Raw genomic sequence first — 22,788 nt, 5'->3', positions numbered from 1 at the left:
GAATCGGATGCAGGTATGAAATGAATCCTATGAATTGGTTGTATGCGATAAATCTGATACAAAGCGATCGTGGAGTGTATGAAATCCGATATGAATTGTTAAATTATACCCGTAAGGCTGAAATGACGGGTGCGGATCAATGCGTTGCTGGTTTGAGTGGATTTGAGTTGATAAAGCAATGAGTATGTGGAATTAAATAAATGAAATGTATGCCGTGATATAGGCAAGAATTGGTATGTTGTGATTAACAATGAGTTTAGACTGTGGAGCCCAGAACGAAACAAGGTCAAGACAACTGGGGCATGCCTGGATGAATCAGTGCATGGCGGATGCTACTGGACTCGACTGACCTGCAAATATGAAGGCAAAACTTTGTTGAGAGTTCCATACCTGTCAGACAACTGGCTAAAATGGTGACTTTAATGGGGGGGTGGTGAGTTTGAAATGAAATGAAATGAGACAAACAAACACAATGAAATGTTGCCTTAAAATGAAACATCTGCCACGACAGAGGCGCGACTCGGTCGTGTTGCATACGCAACTGACAGCGAACCGGACTCTGGAGCATGTACTGAAATGAGGCAATAAGTGAAATGAGGCCAATGAGCAAGGCCCCCCGGAATGAATCGGAACATTGCAAAACAACTGGATTCGAACCGGGGTGCAGTACGTGACAATGAAATGAATGATTCTGCCATGACAGAGGCCCGGATCGCCATGCCATAGCTTGCGACTGAGCACGAAACGGACTCTAGAGCATGTGTTGAAATGAGGCTTGCCCTGGGGCACGCCGGGAGGAATTTAGTGCATAGGTGTGACTATATTCATATCGGAGCGTGATAGGTGACAACTAAATGATACCCATGACAAAGACAAGAATCAGAGAGTAAGCCCATGATTGACAAATGAATCCTGTCTCTGGAGCATGTACCGAAATGAGGCCAAACAACTGGGCACACCGGAACAAATCGGTGCATCTGTAAATGCAACAGGATTCAAATCAGAGTGTAATAAGTGACCAGAAATCATATGCCATGACAGAGACAAGAATCAGCGACTGAACCAACGAATTTGACAAAGAATCCGTCTCTGGAGCATGTACAGAAATGAGGCCAAACAACTGGGCACACCGGAGCGAATCGGTGCATTCCTGAAATGCGACTGGATTCGTATCGGAGCGTAATACGTGACAAGAAATGATATGCCATGACAAAGACAAGAATCAGAGACTGCACCTGAACCTGCGAGTGACTCTGTCTCTGGAGCATGTACTGAAATGAGGCCGAAAACTGGGGCACACCGAAGCGAATCGGTGCATTGGAGATGCGACTAGATTCGAATCGGAGCGCGGTACATGACAGAAATGAATGAAATGATTTAGAAATGATTTGAAATGATCCGGACTGTTTAGAACATTCTGACATGATAAGCAACAACCTACAACTTTAGAAATGATTCGAACGATTCGAAATGTTTAGAAACGACTAGGGACTTGTCCGAATGAATGAAATGTTTGCGAAATGAATGCCTGATGTGGCATGACCGATGTGTCACGAACGAGTGACAACGACTCCTTCGAGAAGCTAAGGAGCAACCGATGTTTAGGTAACGAATGCGTGCGACATGATCGGAACACGTTAGTGAAATGTTTGTGAGTGGTTCGTGAGTTCAGGATATCGTGGTTTAGTGGCATAGTAAAAGCATGAAAAGAGAAATGGGAGCCGAAGCCCTACCTGCGACAGCCGGACCAGATGCATTGTACGACAACGGCGATTCGAGTATTGCGAAACTCAGACGACAACAACACACGAACACTCAATTTACGAACACGAAGACAGACTCGTAACACGGACTCAGGGAGACAGGACTAACGAATACGGGAACTCACGAACACGGAACTCACAATGTATAGTCTCAAATGGTCGGCCCTAGATCTCTGACATAACAGACATTGCGCACAGGAACCGACAGGGAACACAGCTGAACGGGCTGATTAAATACCCCTCCTGGGCTCCTCCCATAAATTCAGGCCACCATACTGGCCTTCTTATATATGTATGTTCTCAGAGATACTCCTAATGACTGTGTGAATTCTGAAAGGGGGAAGTGATAAGAGATAAGCGCTGTATATTCAGCTAAAGTTGGATGTACACACAGAGATCATTTTGTAAGCCTGCGGGCGGCAGCTGCGACGGGCAGAGAGTCGCTAATTGCCACCATTACTAGTAAAAAAAAAAATGTCCCCAGATTTCATTTTAAAATTCTGGTCACCTTACCCTACTAGTGTGGCTGAAGGAATCTTCTGCTGCGACTGTTGCACTCTGACAGCCGCAGTCAGCAGCAGCTTTCAGAATACCCAAACAGCGGCTGTATCTGACAATGCAGCTGCTATTCAGCTAACAATTTTCTGTCTGTTTCCTTCAATTGAAAAATTGAAGGATGCCAGACTTATTTGTATAGTGTGTACCCAGCATTAGACTAGGTTTAGGAACCATGCATTACAGAGTGGCTTTAGTGAGATAGTGTGCCTTTCACATATAATTGTAAATGTATGCAAACATTTCTGTTTTTAACCGCTTGCCGACCAGCCGCCACAGTTGAACTGCAGCAACATGGCTCAACTGTGCGAATTGCCACTATGTTACATTGTTTTATATTTGGCCACTAGGGGCGCGCACGCACCCCCTGCTCGCCCATGAAGCCAATGTGAGTGACCGGCAATCGCGATCACCGCCGGGCTCCCGCGATTGCTCGGGGCACACAGAGAACCAGGATCTGTGTGCGTAAACGCACAGATCCTGTTTCTCTGAGGGGAGAAGAGACAGATTGTCTGTCCATACAGAGTATGAACAGCGATCTGTCGTCTCCCCTACAGTCCCCCCCCCCTTCAGTTAGAACACACAATAGTAAACACAATAACCCCTTGATCGGCCCTTAGTGGTTAACCCCTTCACTGCCAGTGAAATTTTTACAGTAATCAATGCATTTTTATAGCACTGAACGCTGTAAAAATGGCAATGGTCCCAAAAATGTGTCAAAATTGTCTGCCGTGTCCGTCATAATGTCGCAGTCCCGAAAAAAATCGCAGATTGCCGCCATTACAAGTAAAAAAAAATATATAATAAAAATGCCATAAAACTATCCTCTATTTTGTAGACGCTATAACTTTTGTGCAAACCAATCAATATGCACTTATTGCGTTTTTTTTTTTTGCTTTGTTTTTTTATTTGCAAAAATATGTAGAAGAATACATATCAGCCTAAACTGAGGAAAAAAATGTTTTTTTTTTATATATTTTTGGGGTATATTTATTAAAAGTAAAAAATTATTGAGTTTTTTTTTTCAAAATTGTCTCTTTTTTTGTTTATAGCGCAAAAAATAAAAACTGCAGAGGTGATCAAATACCACCAAAAGAAAGCTCTATTTGTGAGAAAAAAAGGACATCAATTTTGTTTGGGTGCAACATCGCACGACCGCGCAATTGTCAGTTAAAGCGACGCAGTGCTGAATCGCAAAAAGTGCTCTGGCGAGAAAGGGGGTAAAATCTTCCGGGGCTGAATCAGTTAAAGCAAACTGATAAAACAGTGTAGATTTTATTTTTTGCTGCCTAGCTGATATGGGACCTGGAAAATGTTTGTATTTTATTCTGTGAAATGCCCCTTCTATGTTACTTTTTTTTAAAAAGGTCAGTAATAAACTAACTGTAGTGGTTGCCATTTTTGTTTTGTTTTCTGGAAGTGATTCGATAAGGTTTCATTCACACCTGGACGTTCCAGAATCACTGCAAAACGTGGGATGAATTTGCGATGCCATTACTTCTAATGGCAACCAAATCGCAGTGTGATTTTTGCCGTGGTTGTCTACATAAATCATGCTGCAATCTTGGCAAACATGTGATGCTGTTGCCCAAAAGAAGCTCCTGCTCCTTTGAACGATAGGCTTTGTACGTTGGGATTTTGCTGCAATTGTAGCGTGTGACAACTAGAGCAAAATCGCACCGCAATTGGGATGCTATTAGAAGTAATAGCATTGCAAATGCTTCCCGCATTTTGCCGCAATTCTGAAATGGCGGGCAGAATCACCAGCGATTCCAGAACACCCAGATGCAAATGGAGTCTTAAGAAGGGGAGAAATAGACAGGAGAAATGTAATAGAGACAGAATTATTTATTTATTTTTTCTATCTTTAACAGCATTCATTACATTTTTGTTCAGCAAACCAAACGGACCCTCCCAGGATTCCTCCATAACTGGGTGAATCAGCTCGAAGTAATGTAAAAGCTGTTGGGCTCAGGAAAGTTCAGATCCCTGTAACACACCTCCTTGACATTGTGCTGAAATGTTCAACAAATATCAACCACTTGAGGGTGTTATAACCTAATTTCCAGTCTGTGGAGCTCAGTACTTTTACTAATATAACTGAGAACCAGAGGTAATGGTGGCTCTGCTGTTTTGTGTTGAACTAAAAATTAACAGCATATAGTGTTCATTTCAACCACAGTAACTTCTCACAACTAACCATGCAATGTTTCTTTGTTATATTTGGAATCGTTTATATGAGCAAGATGGGCCTTCCTGTTAGGCCTCATGCACACGAGACGCAGTTAAACGTGTGTTGAGATACAGTTGGACACTTTTTTCAACTGCCCCTGAACTCATTCAATGTTATCCTATGTGTCCATGCACACAGTCTCGTTTTTTGGCGTTTTTATGCAGATGCGTTTAACCTCATTTTTCCAGAAGCAAAAAAAATGGGTTCAGACGCAAAAATTTCCACGTTTCAGACGCAAAACACGGCTAAACGCGGGTGCCGTGTTTAGCCGCGTTTGCGTTTATATGCGTTTTTAAAGGAACCCAATTTTTTGGACCTGAAAACTCACAAATATGATCTGAGAATGACATTTTGTGACCCGAATTTAGGGGCCCATATCTTGGGGCCACTTATTGTCAGGAACCCCAAATTTGGTATACAGACACTGTGGATCTAGCACTACAACATATCCAAATTTGAGGATCCTATCACCAAGTGACCCCGAGATAGTGGGCCCCAAAGTCAACTGTGACCATCTGCGACAATGTAATTTGGTCATTAGGGTTGGGTGTTATGGTAAGTGGTTATCCGTTAGGGTTATTGTTTAGGATTAAGGGTTGGATTAGGGTTAGGGTTGTTTAGGGTTAGGCTCGGTTCACACAGGGGGCAACACAACTTGCCGCGCCACGACCTGCCGCTACCTGCCGCGACCTCAGCGGCGACTTGCAAACGACTTCTGTATAGAAGTCAATGCAAGTCGCCCGAGGTCGCCCAAAAGTAGTACAGGAACCTTTTTTCTAAGTCGGAGCGACTCGAGTCGCTCCTCTTAGAACGGTTCCGTAGTACAGAACGGGGGCGACTTGTCAGGTCGTGGCGCGGCAAGTCGTGTCGCCCCCTGTGTGAACCAGCACTTAGGGTTAGTGTAAGGGATAGTGTTAGCTGTTAGTGTTAGGGGTTAGGGTTAGTGGTTAGTGTTAGGGTTAGGATGAATGGTTAGGGTTAGGATTCTGGATATTTTAATAAGGCATTAAAAAATATTATACTACCATATACAGCAGCAAAGAATTAAAATATATTAATCAGTACATATTACACGATAAAAATATATTAAAAAATTGGCCAAGTAAATTTAAAACAATTATAAAAAATCTAATTAACATAGATTTGCTTTTAAATAAAACAATTTGAAACAAAAAAAAATGAATAAAAGCATATATTAAGATTAAAAAAAAAATAATTAACTATTTTAATATTGTTTTATATTAGAAATAATGAAAAAATGTTAAAAATTGCCACAAGAAAAATTTAGATATTTAAAAAAATTGGATAATTTGCTATAAATAGACATTATTTTTTTTAAAATAAAGGACAGATATGGGATGGGATCCATTTCAAAATATATACCACAGAAAGAGAGGCAAATGCAAGTGTACAACTGCTCGCTATGCTGCTGCTGCTCACTCTGATCAAAATAGCAGAAATAGTTAAAAAAAACATGCTTTGAGAGCTTGGGGAGGGTCTACATGATGTTATCTTTATAAACGCTTATGAACGCAAACGCGGCTGAATGCGCCTAAACGCGGCATGCAAACGCGGCAAAACGCGCGTTTCAGCTTTTTTTGAGCAGAGTTTTCACCTGTGTCTCGTGTGCATGAGGCCTTAAAGTAATGTATCCTGAATTCAATGTGATTTTTAAATAAATATACCAAAGTGATCAGCTTGATACAAATATTCTTATGCGTTAATGTTTTAAAAACCCTATTGTATAAACTTTGAGGCTTGTAAAAAAAAATTACAATAAAGCGGTGCAAAATGCAAGGTCTGCAACCACTTTTTCAGACTCTGTATTTACAAGTTAAAAACTCGTTTTTTTGCTAGAAAATTACTTAGAACCCCCAAACATTATACATTTTTTTCTAACACCCTAGAGAATAAAATGGCAGTCATTGCAATACCTTTTGTTACACCGTATTTGCACAGTGGTCTTACAAGCTTATTTTTGGAAAAAAAAATAAAACAGTAAAGTTAGCTCAACTTTTTTTTATATTGTGAAAGATAATGTAAAGAGTAAAGAGTAAACTGATACCCAACATGTCACATGTCAAAATTGCACCCGCTCGTGGAATGGCGTCAAACGTTTATTCTTAAAAATCTCCATAGGCAGCGTTTAAAAAAATTCTACAGGTTGCATGTTTAGTTATGCCCTGTACACACGACCTGTTTTCCAGTCAGAATAAACTCTGAAGGTTTTTCCGAAACAGTTCCGTTGGAATTCCACTGAAAGTCCGATCGTCAAGAACGCGGTGATGTACAGCACGTACGACGGGACTAGAAAAGGAAGCTCAATAGCCAGTAGCCAATAGCTCCCGTCTTGTACTTGCTTCAGAGCATGCGTTGTTTTTGGTCCGTTGGAACAGCATATAGACGAGTGGTTTTCCCGATTTCCTGATTAAATGCAATAAAAAAAAAATTGTCATTTGGAAAAATGACAACAGAAAAATGTCCCTGTAAGACGTATGGGTGGAAGTAACGTTTTGATGTCGCTTTCGCCCTGCTATAGTATGGAGACAGGTGGGGACCATCTTCTCCTCACTCGTCTCCATACCCAGCCATGGACAGGTCTCAATCACCTCCACCGCTGCCGACGGCTCCATTAAGTGGCAGAGGGCGCGGAAGAGCAGTGGGGGGGGGGGGGGGTGGCTCTCCCACCACCAATAATGGTGATCTCACGACGAATCTGCTGCAGAGACCACCATTATCCTAAACAAGACCGCCGGCTCAAAAGATGGATACCTCAGTTGTGGCAGCCGCTGCCGCCGTTACCGAGATACCCATTTTTAACCTGCAGACGTATATGTACAGGAGCCAGTAAGCAAGTGGTTTTAAAGTGACCGAGTCCCACGTGTAGAAATGCCACATTGTACATTTAAAAAAAAAAAAAAACACCCATCAAAAAAAGTTTTCAAAATATATTTACTTTATACCCAGAAAAGGTAATATCAGTTCTTTTCAGAGAAATCCTTTAAATGCTGAAGATCCCAAATTTCATATGAATAAGCTCCAGCACAGTCCAGAAGCATATTCTTTCACTGGAATCATAGGCAAAAGGTAAGTATGGGGGATGGACCTGCCATTTTGCTAGATCCTCAGTTATTTTCTTATAAAGTGTGGGATAGTTTTTCCTATACAACGTCTGAATCTTCGGGGTCAAATAGATACCAAGATATGGAAATGCCTATGGTAATGCCTTTCCTATTTGAATTTATATGACCGCTCTAGAGCCTTCTGTGTGGTGTCTGACAATGAAAGATTGAGCGCTCTAGATTTAGTCTGATTCATTTTTAGCCCCGAAATTTCAAAAAAGGGTTGCAAGATCGCATGCAAGTTGGGGAGGGAAGTAACTGGCAATGTCAGCGTTAGCAGTAGGTTGTCCGCGAAGAGTAAGCATTTGTGCTCCCTGTCCCCGCAAGTGATCTCCTTAACATCCTGGCACTCCCTGATCCTGATAGCTAATGGCTCTATCGCGAGGACAAACAGCAGCGGGGACAGTGGACACCCCTGCCTCGTGCCTCTTCTAATCGGAAGAGGCCGAGTGGATATCCAACTAAAGCAACATACCCCGTCTAGGGCCCCCACAGTCCCAGTCTGATTGCACTGCTGTTATGAGATTAATTAATCTGCGGGTTTGGTCTAATGTCTGTCTGTTCGGGACAAAGGCCACCTGATCAGGATGAATATAGCTTGGGAGGAAGGTGTTTAGTCTAAACGTCAAAACTTTAGTTAGAATTTTTAAGTCAGTGTTTATCAAAGAAATCGGGCGATAGTTTGCACAGTCCCCATGATCCTTATCAGGTTTCGGTATGACACTGAGATATGCTACATTTTCATGAGAAGGTATCTTGCTTCCTCTCCGAAGATCATTAAAATAAGAACATAGGTGAGGAATCAATATATCCTGATATTTCCTATAATAATGACCCGTAAAGCCATCCGGTCCGGGGGCCTTGGAGGGGTGTAAAGATTTGATCACCATTATAACCTCCAAATCTGTGAATTCATCATCCATCAAATCAGCATGGGCACGTGTCAACTTGGGTAAGGGGGTGTTGCGGAAGAACGTGTCCGCCTGATGTGGATCATATTTGGCTTGTGAGCCATATAGTTTGGAGTAGAAATCGTGAAATTCTTTCAGAATGAGTTTGGGGTTTTGAGTGGAGTGCCCTGTAGAGAGCCTCAGTTTAGGTAATGTGGGCGTATGAGGTCGGGGGACTAGTTTCCTGGCTAACATTGTGGTTGGTTTGTCTCCCAATATATATTTTTTTAATGTAGAATTGGGTGTTTTATCATTATTGGGTGGGCTACAATTTAATAAACATTTTCAAGGTCAGTTTTAGTGCAGTAACATGCGGTACTTTATAATCAATGGTAACGCATTGAAAATTTACCTAAACATTTTATCAGTGCACTTTCTGTCACATGTGCATGATTTCACTGGTTTGCTAAAGGGCAATTGAAAAAAATGGAGGAAAAATACATGAAAAACACACACTGTTTAATTTATTATTATTATTTTACACAATTGATATAGCGCCAACAGTTTACGCGGCGCTTTACAATGTATAGGGGGGAAAACACAATTACAGTACAGTTCAATACAAAAGGTACAGGGGGGCCCTGCTCGTAAACTTACATTATAAAGGGAGGGGGTGGTACAAAAGGTAATAGTTGCAGAGAATGATTTGATGGGGGTGGCTCCGGCACAGTTAGGTGGGTGTGGGATAGGTTTCCCTGAATAAATTAATTGTCAGGGATCTCCTAAAGGTCGACAGGGTAGGGGCTGATCGGATATACTGGGGCAGGGAGTTCCATAGGATGGGAGAGGCTCTGGAGAAGTCCTGAAGGAGAGCATGGGAGGAGGTAACAAGTGAGCTAGAGAGCAGAAGGTCCTGGGAGGAGCGGAGAAGACGATTTTGGCGATATCTGCAGATGAGGTTTTTGATGTAGATGGGGGCGATGTTGTGAATGGCCTTGTATGTTATGGTTAACATTTTGAATTTTACACAGTGGGGTAGGGGGAGCCAGTGAAAAGATTGGTAGAGAGGAGCAGCAGTCATAGATCGGTTAGTGAGGTATATTAGTCTAACAGCAGAATTCATAATAGACTGAAGGGGGGATAGTCTGCTTAAGCGTAGGCCATTAAGGAGAGCGTTGCAGTAGTCAAGGATGGAAATAATCAAGGAGTGAATACGTTTTGTGGTATCATTAGTCAGGAAGGGTCGAATTTTGGAGATGTTGCGGGGTTAAGGTGGCAGAATTTAGCCAGTGATTGGATATGGGGGCTGAAGTAGAGGTCAGAGTCAAGGATTACACCCAGGACCCTGGCATGTGTGGAGGGACCAATGGTTGTGTTGTTGATATTAATGGTGAAGTCACGGGGGGACCGTGAAAGAGGAAATATAACAAGTTCAGTTTTAGAAAGATTGAGTTTGAGGAAGTGATGTGACATCCATGTCGATATGTCATTCAGTAAGTTTGAGATCCGTGAGGAGATCGAGGGGGTGAGATGAGAGGTGGTATTGGAAGCCATGGGAGGTTATCAGCTGGCCCAGGGAAGAGATAGAGTGAGAATAGGAGAGGCCCAGGACGGAGCCTTGGGGTACCCCAACAGAAAGAGGCAGTGGAGTGGAGGAGATGGAGTTGTAAGTGACACTGAAAGTGTGCTGAGATGGGGGCGTGGCTTGACGGAGCATGGAGTAGGACCTACATGCCCAGGGCTCCGTCCATTAATCCTGTTTAAGTATTATCCTCCACTCTGAGAGACACACCATGCGGGTGGCCGGCTCCTCTGGGGACCCTCCTTCCACCTCGCCTGCTTCCCAGTCTCCCGGCGGTCCGATTCGGCCGCGATCGTTCTGCCCGGCGGCCGCGTATAGGCGAGCCCCCGGCTTGGCCTACCTGCGGAGGTCCGCGGCCATCTTGGGACGCCCTCCCTCGGAGTAGTGCTGGGCCGGTGGACGCTGCTTTCATCCTGTTCCTCCTGGGCTTCACCCATCCACAGACTGAGCAGAGAGGTGAGCCTGGGTTAGGAGCTTTGCCTTCAGGAGGGTCCGTGGCTCCAGCCTATACACGGAGGCCGGCGGCCATCTTGGTACACCCGCGAGCAGGCAGCAGACCCTGTACCTGTGCCTGTATTCTCATATACGTTCTGCACGATCTACCCTGCCGGGTTCTGGGTGCTGTGCCTGTGCATGCTACCATGTCCCCCCCGAAGAGCCAAAAATCCACTGCGGCAAAGCTGGCACAATTCCGCCGGACTGGGGGAGAGGAGGCGGGGGAGGATGGTGGTGCTGAGCGGATGGCAGGAGAGCGTGGACAGGGAGACACGGATAAACTGTTGGAGGCCATTACGCTCTGCAGGACATCCCTCATTGCTCAGATCGAGGGGGTCAAGATGGATATGTCTTTGATTAGACAGGATTTCCAGAAAATCCGCGAACGGGTCACGGAAACGGAAACCCGCATCAGTACGGTGGAAGATATCCTGCCGCCATTGCAGTCGGGGTCTGAACACATGCAGAGGCAGATTAACCAGCTGCTCGCCAAGCAGGACGACATGCAAAATCGCCTGCGGAGGTGTAACCTCCGTTTCATAGGCCTCCCAGAGGGGGCGGAGGGTACGGACCCGACGGTGTTCCTGGAGCAGCTACTGGTGTCCACGTATGGTCGGGAGGCCTTCTCTCCCATGCTGGCGGTGGAGAGGGCTCACAGGATGCCCGCTAGACCTCCTCCTCGTACCTTTATCGCAAAACTTTTAAATTACAGGGACAGGGACTGTTTTACAGGTATTTACTCAAAATTTCAGTGCACAAGTGTTATTACATGAGGAGATTGTAACAGGTACATGTCTTAACTGGGTACCCTTTCCATGTTTAGCTAAATGGCAGGTTTTCATACTGCTCATGTTCTTGGTACTGCATGACCTTCTAGCGGGTGATCCTCAGGAGTACATCCTGGTGAGGGGATATTTTTCATATGCTATACGATGACATCTATAAAGTTCCTGACGTGGAATGTGAGGGGCCTGCGTGAGCAAATTAAAAGCTCGGTGGTCCTTTCATTCCTAAAGTGGCAGAGGTCAGATGTAGTGGCTTTGGTGGAGACGCATATAGAAGGGAGGCTTCAGATGGCCCTCCGGCGCCCGTGGGTGGGGTGGGCATATCATTCCACTCATACTACTCACGCCAGAGGTGTTTCACTTTTAATAGCCAAATCGGTACACTTTGAGCTGTGTGAAATAATTACCAACCCACAGGGAAGATATGTGTTTCTCCATGCCAAACTATATGGTGAACAGTTTCTCCTCCTGGCCTTCTACATACCCCCCCCCCATTTAGTTTGGCTGTGATTATGGAGGGACTTGCCCTTATGACCCGCCATCCCAAAATACCAGCAATCTGGATGGGAGACTTTAACACCACCCTACGGCCAGCACTAGATAGATTACAGACTTCACAGGGGACGGCCACAGATACCAGGGAGACGAAATTTTCTAAACTGATCTCCACGCTCCACTTAATAGATACTTGGCGCTACAAATTCCCTCTTACAAAGACTTACTCCTGCTTCTCACCTTCCCACAACTCGTCCCGCATTGATTTTATTCTTGTATCCAAAACCCTAACGCCACGGCTATTAGAAGCGGCCTTTTGCCCAAGGCTGTTATCTGATCACAGCCCATATTGGATTTCATTGAGTATTCCAGTCGGTAGGCCCCCAAAGCCTTGGCGCTTAAACCAATTCTGGCTGTCCCTATTCCCGGACGAATATGAGCTCCTGAACCTATGGAAGCTATACTTTGCAGAAAACGAACGAACAGCTTCTATTTCAGCGGTTTGGGACTCTTTCAAAATACACGTGCGCAAGACCCTTGCCTCCCACATAAATGCGATTAAGGCGAAGTCTGCAGATGTCTTTGATAGGGCAGTAGCGGAACTCACCTCCACAGAACGGGAATATGCCACCAACCCTACCCTGGAGCTAGCAGCCCGACTCAAATTGCAATCTAGAGTAGTTACCCAACTTCAGTTTACAAAGGCCAGGCAAAAGCTGTTTTTCACTAAGCAAAAATTCTTTGAGCATGGGGAAAAGGCGGGTAAGCTGCTGGTGTATATGGTCCACAGTGAAGATAGACCCCCAGTGGTTATCACCCTGCATGGACCGGGGGGACAACAGATCACGGATCTGCGTAGTGTAACAGCTAGATTTAGAGATTTCTTCACAGATCTGTACCGCACAACTACAACAGACCCCACTGACCAGGGAACGACCTTCCTTCATGGTATCGCCCTTCCCCAACTGACGACTGACCAGATTGACCTTCTTGAGACTCCCCTCACCACAGACGAAATAGCCTCGGCTATTGCCAGTTTTGCCAGATCCAAATCCCCTGGCTCGGACGGCCTCCCAATTGAGTTTTACTCCCAGTTCAGTGAATTTCTTACTCCAAAGTTACTCATGCTATTTAACCAGCTTTTTGAGACCTTTTCTTTACCACCGTCCATGACAGAGGCAATAATAGTACTCATTCTCAAACCAGGGAAAGATCCGGGATATCCGGAATCATATCGCCCCATATCCCTACTCCAAACTGACATTAAAATCCTTGCTAAAGTACTGTCACTGAGATTGAATAAAATGATCCTTTCCTAATACATGTTGACCAGGCGGGATTTATACCGGGACATAATACATCCTTCAACTTACGCAAGTTGTTTATTAACCTGCAAGCCGTCCATAGGGAGGCAGGATCGCGGGTAGTAGTAACCTTGGACACGGCGAAAGCATTTGACTCCGTGGAGTGGGGGTACTTATGAAAATGTCTCAGGGGTTATGGCTTTGGGCCCAAATTTATTAAATGGGTGCAACTTCTATACCAATCACCCAAAGCCAGGGTGTCGGCGAGCAGTTTGACCTCAGCAGAGGCACAAGGCAGGGCTGCCCCCTTTCGCCGTTGCTGTACGCCCTGGCAGCTGAGCCATTAGACATATCCATCCGGGACAATCCGGAAATTAAGGGACTAGGCTCCAGTACTCTGATTGAGAAAATCAGTATGTACGCGGACGACACCTTGCTGTACCTGGCCGACCCAGGCCCCTCCTTGCGCGTGGCATTACACACAATTGAGCAATTTGGGACCTTTTCTGGGTTAAAAATTAATTGGGAGAAATCTCAGATTCTACCGATCGACAGTTTCCCACCAACCGAGTCACAAGCCATGTTACCTCTTCAAAGAGTTAGTACCATTAAATACCTTGGGGTACAGGTGTCCAGAATATCGGCAGACTACATACATCTAAATATTGAACCCCTTATATCATACGTGAAAACTAAGCTCAGGGCTCGCCTGCCACTGGGAGTATGGGGGAGAATAAACTTAATTAAGATGATTCTACTTCCCAAAATTTTATATGTGATATGGCACTCCCCAACATACCTACCTTTGAAATATTTTAAGACTCTAGAAGCCCTCCTTAAACCGTTTGTCTGGGGTCCTAACAGACATAAACTAGCATGGCAGGCACTCAAAAACCCTACAGACCTGGGAGGTATGGCATTGCCAGATCTCCACTTATATTATCTTGCGTCCCAATTGTCCCAATTGTACCACATAGACAAAACAGACAGAGCGGTTCCTCCAGCTGATGTGCCCCAAGTGGGCCAGATGCACGGAAGACTCATTGTATGTGATAACAGGCCCGGCAAATGCTGGCTTGCGGAGCGGGGAGAAGGCCCTATTGCTACAATACAGGCGTGTATGGGACATCGCTTCTGCCAAGCTGGGGATTCCCCAATATAATGATTTTACCCCATTATGGCACAACAGGACCCTACTTGAGTTCTGGCGAATCCCGGATGTGGATTGCTGGTCCGCTTATGGAATTTTCTACCTACATCATTTAGTTGCACATGGGACCCTAAAAACTTTTCATGCACTCAAAGAAGAATATAACCTTCCTGATCACATGTTTTTCAGATACTTACAAGTCAAACATGCAACCCAAAATCAATTTCCATCGTCCCCTCCTCAACCCACTCCGAATGCAATCATGGCGATAGTCAAAAATACGGATCCTCAAAAGCTTATATCGGAATTCTATAACATGCTCTCCACTCCTGTCAAAAATAAACTAGCGAATGGCCTTAAGCCTCGGTGGGAAAGGGCTGTGGGACCCATAGAGGACAAGGAATGGGGGGAAGCCTTGGAACTTTGTAAAACGGTTTCGCCATGGCTCTCGGACAGACTGACCCAAACCTATATAATCCATCAGGCGTACCTCACCCCCCTTAGGGTAGCCAGATACAGAAACTCTCAGTCCACTTTGTGCCCAATGTGTGAGAGAGAGACGGGCACGTTTATCCACCTGTTATGTTCATGCCCCAAAATACAGGGACTTTGGACACAGATAGTGAGATTCCTTCATGACGACATGGGCTCTCCGGCCACGCTTGACCCAAAAATGTGCCTCCTAGGATTCATGCCAGACTCGACCGACAGGTACACAAAAGTATTTCTGCATGAGACGCTATTTATAGCGCGTAAGGTAATAGCTAGGAAATGGACGAGGACTTGCCCCCCGAACATAGCAGACTGGAAGGCAGAAATAAACAATACCCTCCCATATAAAAAGTATATACACTAATAGAGGATGTCCTGTGAAATACTATAAAATCTAGGACAGGTGGCTGAGGGAGTCCGACACTTGCTTATAACCTGACCTTTGCACTGCGCACGGGAAAGTAGATGACTCATGGATTACCAAGCTCATGGGTGACAAAGCGAGTCCCAATATACCAAAGGTCTATGTTCTTATTTATCCCATGCATTTCCTGGATATGTTATGATGTGATGATAAAGATCTGAGCTGTAGACACAACTGTTACTTGAAGTCATGTATGATATGTACTGTGCCTGAAACTGTACACTATAACATGTATGCACTGTAAACTAAATAAAACGTGTTGATTTAAAAAAAAAGAAAGTGTGCTGAGATAGGTAGGAGGAGAAACAGGATAAAGCAGAATCTTGGAGGCCAAGGGAGTGTAATTTTCTGAGGAGGAGCAGATGGTCAACTGTGTAAAAGGCAGCAGAGAGGTCTAAAAGTATGAGTATGGAGTAGTGCCCATTGGTTTTAGCAGTTAGTAGGTCATTGGCGAGTTTTAGTAGGGCAGTTTCAGTAGAATGTTGTGGGCAGAAGCCAGACTGTAGGGGGTCGAGAAGGTTGTTGTCCATGAAGTAGCGACTCATTCGGACATGGACAAGGCGTTCAATGAGTTTGGAGGCAAACGGGAGCAGGAAAATGGGTCTTAAGTTATTCAAACAAGTGGGGTCTAGTGAGGGTTTTTTGAGTATAGGGATAACCAGTGCATGTTTCAGCAGGGAAAGAAAGGTGCCGGAGGAGAGGGAGAGGTTGAAGATGTGGGTTAGGGAGTTTAGGATAGAGTGAGAAGGTGGTCGCAGTAATTGAGAGGGGACAGGGCCCAAGGGACAGGTAGTGAGGTGGGCCATGGAGAGGAGTTTATCAACTTCATTTGTGGTAACTGGGCAAAAGAAAGAGAGTATTGAGTGTGGTGTTGGACCCGATGTGTTGGGTAGGGGAGGAATTTGAATGCTGGATAACTCCTTGGGAATTGTGTCGATTTTGCTATTGAAATGGTTGGCAATCTGTTGAGTGGTAAGCAAGTTTGTGGGTGGGAGCAGTGGGGGATGAAGTAATGAATTAAGGGTAGAAAAGAGTTGACGAGGTTTGGATGAGAGGGTTTTGATGAGAGCGTTGTAATAGGTTTGTTTAGCATTCTGATTATCAAGCTAGAAAGAAAAATACAATACAAGACACAGAATTGTTCTGATAGCCCTTGTACACACGGTCGGACATTCCGACAACAAAATCCGTCAGATTTTGTCTAACGGATTTTGTCCGAAACCGGTGTTGCATACACACGGTCGGATAAAGTTGTCGGAAAATCCGATTGTTCTGAACGTGATTACGTTTTTTTGTTATGACGGGACTACGTTCAGGCTAGTAGCGAATAGCTTTGGTCTAGGAATTTGATCTGAGCATGCGTGACACTTTGTCCGATCGGAATTCTCTACAAACGATCAGACAAAGTCTGATCGGATCATGTTGTCGGAAAATAATATAGCCCAGCTCTAAAAGTTTGTCGGTCGGATATTCTGACAGAAACAGTCCGATGGAGCCCACACATGGTCGGATTATCCGATAACACGGTCCGATTGGACATTTTCCGTCGGAATGTCCGACCGTGTGTACAAGGGCTAAGAGAGATAAGGCCAGATTTGGGCTTTAAACATTGTGAAAACTCAACCAATATACATACAGGCTACAATTTATATTAGCCCAACATAAAACATAACATAAAACATATTATTTATATAAAATGCATAGAAAAAAGACAAGATCCTGCCTATTACACCTTCATTAACCCATGACAGTTTTGTATTCTCCCTTTTCCTCCTCCCTTTCTTCTCTCACCCTTTCCTCCCGTCTACTGTCTACAGCTTTGAATGGTCTCAGGATAAATCATCAGCCAACTTGGCCTTTGTTCAAGTCTCCTTATCTCAAATTAATTATATACCACATCAAGACTAACTGACTCATTTCCAATATTTGCTCACTTGATTATTAACACATGTGGCGATTTACTGTGTGTACTACCTGAATTATACTTAAGCAAACCTGATTTTGAAAGAAAGAAAACGATATAACAATTGCTAAACTATCCATATTTAATTCAATGTTATTAAAATGACCTATTTACAGTATTTAAATCCACAGATTAGATTTAAAAAAAAAACTGCCAAAAGTGTTGCTGCCTTACAACCACGATAACGCTGCTCATGTGATGGATTCACCCACAGTTTGGTCCCTGGTAAGCCAATCATCAGCACTCTCTTAGGTTCCATACGCACTGGACTTAAAAAACTTTGATTCTACAGGCGTTTGACATCTTTTTCACCTGCCTCTAGAAGCACTTCTATTGTGTTCTATGTGTCTTTGCACATTATGACAACTACAGGCGTTTTCTGTCAGGGACATTCAGAGGCAGGAAAAAAAACCTTCTCTATCGCGTTTTCTAGAGAAGTTTAGGAGCTATAAAAACGTCAGTCTCTCCTAAACTCCTCTCATCTCTTCTAAATGTCAAGTTTCAAAGTTTTTTTAGTAAAAAAAAAAAAAAAGGTGTGTTGTCACTGTACATAATTTCCTGGCTTTACAGGAAGTATCTTTTGACCCTTTCCATCGTCTCCATCTCTCTAAAAGAGAGCCACACGTTCAGACATGATCGGGAGGGATGTCACACAACATCAGTTGATTGCAGCTGTGCAAAGACATGCCAACCTCTGGGATAAATTTCACCCAGATTATAAAGACAGAATTATAAAACATTCATCCTGGGAGGAGATAGCGTGAACTGGAGCACCCTGAGTATTCGGAAGAGTACAATTGAAGAGTAGATTGGCATGGCTCTTGATGGTTCAGGAATCTCTGCTCACAATATCCTTTGCTCTTTTTGTCCAAAATAGCACCCAGCAAAAAAAAAAGCTATGAAATGCTTATTTTGGGAGTAAAAACTTTTGCAGAGGGGAGTGTAGTGTCAAAAACACCTATAAACAAAAATGCTCATAGACTCGCCTAAACTTTGTACAATATACTCTCAATTTGCGCCTTTTATACCATGTTATTAAAGCTAAAATGCTGACATTTTTTCTGCTCCTTGTGTGCATGGAGCCTAAATTAGCACTTCAAAGAAGTGTGATGACATGTCTCTATGGAAGTAGATAACAATATGCAATTAAATAAATAAGTCTGTCCAATTTCTTTTAGATACAGTGGGGGAATGGTTAGAGCCTTGGTCAAGCATTTACTGCTTTCTGGGTCCCCAATGGGAAAATTTCCTTTTTCTTCCACTGTGGCCACCAAGACAGGAAGAGAGAGGAAAACTTGTCAGAGGGTACACAGGCAGGGATAACTAATTGACAGAGATTCTGTTCTAACACTTGCTCACTAACGAAAGAAAAATCTGGTTCCATGTAAGTCTTTTCCGAAACCTTCATAGTGTATATTACTGACCTGGAGAAAATTGTTCTTTTGAAAAAAGTCTGTCCAACCAAATGTGATCATTTGGTTTCTGGTAGATACTCATGAGCTAAACGATTCAATGTGTTTCTATATCCCTCAGTAAGTCTAGTGGAAAATCCTCTCTGCTTGAGTTCCCAGGCATGTACATCTGCATTGACAGGTACAATGGAGTCCTATTGTCTCCTCCAGATTTCAAATGTATTGTATATTGTGAATTTTAAATTAGAAGGGTTCGGAAAGCACCAAGGTGTACTGGAAATTTCAGTAAGGACTATGACAGCTCTCTGATTCCTACTGTATTAAAAAGTGTATTGCAGTTGTAATGTCTACCCTCAAGTTGTAAAGCGGTGCATGAATTGTTGGCGCTATATAAATCCTGTATGATAATAATAATGATAGTAACTACTTACTGCTGTGTGTGTACTAGATATAAGAAGCCAATGGATGTACGCTTTTCTTAAAGGACAATTACACCCAAATAGTTTTTGGTTAAACCCGCAATGGCAGTGGCATCTAACTCACAGGCTGCAACACTGTACAGTACAAGGGCAAGAGCTTGTATACAAACAGTGGGACACTGCAGAGACAGTGACAGCTGTAACTGTTGAGCCGTGTCTTAGGGAGGCAAATGTAGTCAGAGCTGCAGGGTGGAGCAAAGAAGACAAGATGCAACCCCATGCCCGGCATACGTTGCATGGTGGTGCCCTGAGCCCACCAATTCAAGATAGCAAGCAATTGTGCTGCAAGTTTGAAAATGTCTTCATGAGCTATTGCTAGACTTGCCAGGATTCAAACTTTTGTTGCACAATTGCAGCAAGGCCGCATTACATGACTAGGGTTCAAATTTCTTTGCAAACATTCTGCAAGTCTTCTGCAAGTTCTGCTTCAGTGATGTTGTGCAATAGTCATCCTACCCAGGGGTCTCTGTGGCTGAATTTTCATGCTGTAGACATGCAGAGCTCTTGCTGTAGACTTACCACTGCAACTTTGCTCTTGCTAGAAACTTGCCACGCAAATTTGCTACAAATTAGAAAAGAGTCATCTAGAACTTGTGCTTCACATGAAAATGTACAGCAAGTTAACAGACTTACAATTCAATACTGCCACAAATTTGTGGCAAGTTAGCCTTGCTATCTAGACTGTAAGGAAACACAAAGACTACCATGTTTGTGGGTACACTGACCCCCATGTAGACACACTTGTAGGCAGGCTCCAGGCCCAAGGTACCCAATCAGGGAGAGACCACACACACACAGTTTTTGATTGTTGTAATTATTTGGTATATTGCATATATAGGTTAACCATAATGAATGATGCCATTTTTTTTAGGCACTGATATATGGCAATGCAGCAATTGTAATTTTACAGTATTACCAGGCTTGGAGCCTATAGTAATGAAGGGCCGCTTCTGCTGAAGGGATGACAGTTCGTAGTGTACTTGACGGCACTGTATGGCTATTGAGGAGAGCCCCGTGTGGCTATTCCGAATAACGAGAGGTTTCCTCTCTGTAGGCATAGTCCCTGTTCCCCAGGAACCTCTCCCTATGCAAATCACTTTCCCTAGACAGGGGGTCTTTATCCCTGACTACTCACTCCAGGAACTCCTAAATGACACACAAGGAACAATTACCCTAATAGACTTCTCTCTATCTGTAATAATGACACAGTGCCACCTACATGATGCAACTCGTACCTGCCTACACACTGACCACCAATGTAAAGGTGCCTGCAGACAACCATGTAAGGGGGCACACTGACCAAAAATGTAAGGTAGCACACTGACCACCAGCATTAAGGGGTACACTAGCCATCAACATAAGAAGGCACACCAATTTAAGGGCAAATGCTGACCACTAGCTTAAGGGAGCATGCTGATCACTAGTGTAAGGGGGCACACTGACCACCAGTGTAAGGGGACATGTTGACCACCAATATAGTTGGATGCACTGAGAACCAATGTAAAATGACACATTGAGCACTGACAGCCAATATAAAGGGAAGCACTAAGCACCTACGTAATGAAACACACTGAGCACTGACCACCAATATAAATGCTGAGAATTGACCACCAAGGTAAAGAGGCTTCAAGGGACGCACTGAGTGTCCACTACCAGAGGAAGGAGCACGCTGACCACCAGTGGAAGGACCTGTTCACATCAGAATGCAATGAAAATTTCAAAGATAAAGTCATTGGAGGAGATTTACTAAAACTGTGGAGTGCAGATTCTGAGTGAGCCAGTTTTAGTAAAGCAACCCCATTGTGTTCACGTGCATTTGCATGTGGTTTTGTATGCACTGCACATTTTTCCGTGCTTTTTTTAAAATGTTTTATGAAAGAAACCTTTTGATGAGTTGCATTCTCGTGCATTGCTTGTGCACGCATTTGTGCGTGTTGCGCCTTGTGAAAAAATTTAGCCTACTCTACTTTTTTCGAATGCATGTAACCACGATGCAATGGTGTGAAGTATACTCATTGAGGAGCGTTCTTTTTTTACTGCATTTGAAATGTGTTTTTAAACACACCCAAAGGCATGTGGTGTGAACAGGCCCTTAGGGGGCATGCCGAATGAAGGTAACACACTGACCACTAACATACTCCAGATCCCTGAACTCTGCAACCTGTGCTGTGCGATTACATAGTTCTGACCCCTTGCACAGTATGTTGTACATGACGTAGTCCTGACTGCTGGACTGTAAACTCTACATAATCCTATTCATCATAATCATAGAATAAATAATCAGCTTTGGAAGCTTTTGAATGAATTTACTGGTCTCATGAATGTTGAAAACAATGTGTTAGAGGAACATGGTGCTTACAGAGAAAGTAGAAAGACATGTATTGTATAGGCGATGACCTTACCGTGCTGGAGCTGATACTGTCTATCTCTTGCTTCCCCAGGAATCCCTCTGTGATTTTAATAATATTGGGAAAGGATTTTTGAAAGTCGGTAACATATCCTTGAAGTGTGTACTCAAATCTTGACCACTTCACTTCTGCCAGGTCCATTGTTCAGAACTGCGTCCTATGCAATGCCTCCTCGTGCATTAGCAGGTCACACTCCTAAGAAGTAAGACGAGGAAGTGTTTAAAAAAAAATATGTGACAATGAAAAGCAGCTAGACTGAGCATTCCTTATTTACTGATAATGGCAGGGCCCTAGGTAAGGTTACACAATTACAAGGAAGTAATCTGGTTTCTCATCCATTTTAAAGTATACATGAACACATAAAAAACCCCACTCAATTTATAATAGACACGCAAGGCAAAACATATACATATCACCTTTTTTCTTTTTCTCTCAGCTGCATAAGGGGCTTAGAGAGCTGAGGGTGGAGACTGCAGGGGGGCATGGCAGCAGGGGGCAGATAAACAGCAGGACACTCATCTTCCCAGTGATCTTCCAGTTCACTAAGTTGGAGCAAGTATGAAACCAGTGCTGTAGTTGCTCATAGTCAGTGACCATTAAAGCCAGAGGATCATGATAGCTATGTAACTATCACTGTCAGGAGCAGTGGGGGGGGGCGGAAAACTATGCACCCACAGCCACCCCCCCCAATTGGTTGGGTAACCCACACCCCCTGTTTCCCCCGGTCCTTTCGGTTAGGTCATCAGGAGGAGCACAGGCACTTACCCCATCTATGGCAGGCAGCGACAGCTTTGCCTTCCCCTGCTCTTCTTCTCTGCATCATGGGCAGTGGCTCCCCTTCCCCTGCTCTCCTTGGCAGGTATCATGGGTGGTGACTTCTCCTTCCCCTGCTCTCCTCCGCAGGCATCATGGGCGGCGACTTCCCTTTCCCCTGCTGTTCACCTCTGCATCATGGGTGGCGACTTCCCCTGCTCTGCTCCACAGGCATCACGGGTGGCAGCTTCCCCTGCTCTCCTCTGCAGGCATCATGGACGGCAGCTTCCCCTTCCCCTGCTCTCCTCTGCAGGCATCACGGATAGCAGCTTCCCCTTCCCCTGCTCTCCTCTGCAGGCATCATGGGCGGCACTTCCCCTTCCCCTGCCCTCCCCCACAGGCATCATGGTGGCTTCCGCCGTGCGCCTCCTCCTGAGCCAATTGGAACGCTTCTCCTTTCGGCCAATCAGGAAGCGGGTCTAA

General features: G+C 44.2%; 1 protein-coding gene across 1 annotated transcript in view; it reads right to left on the bottom strand.

Annotated features, from left to right (window-relative positions):
- The window catches only part of LOC143961097 (uncharacterized), a 46,350-nt gene extending 24,014 nt beyond the window's left edge, over nt 1-22,336 (bottom strand). Inside the window, exons 1-2 of the mRNA XM_077470261.1 lie at nt 22,318-22,336; nt 21,547-21,747 (exon numbers count right to left, since the gene is read on the bottom strand). Coding sequence (XP_077326387.1) covers nt 21,547-21,693 — 147 coding nt within the window. The 5' untranslated portion in view covers nt 21,694-21,747; nt 22,318-22,336. The remainder of the gene's footprint in view (nt 1-21,546; nt 21,748-22,317) is intronic.
- Nucleotides 22,337-22,788: the final 452 nt, after the last annotated feature.

Source organism: Lithobates pipiens, unplaced genomic scaffold (genome assembly GCF_037356315.1).
Source record: "Lithobates pipiens isolate NorthernLeopardFrog02 unplaced genomic scaffold, aLitPip1_a1.2 Scaffold_8, whole genome shotgun sequence".
NCBI classification, from domain to species: Eukaryota; Metazoa; Chordata; class Amphibia; order Anura; family Ranidae; genus Lithobates; species Lithobates pipiens.
The sequence above is the reverse complement of the archived record's forward strand: the minus strand, read 5'-3'. Positions and strand labels throughout refer to the sequence as shown.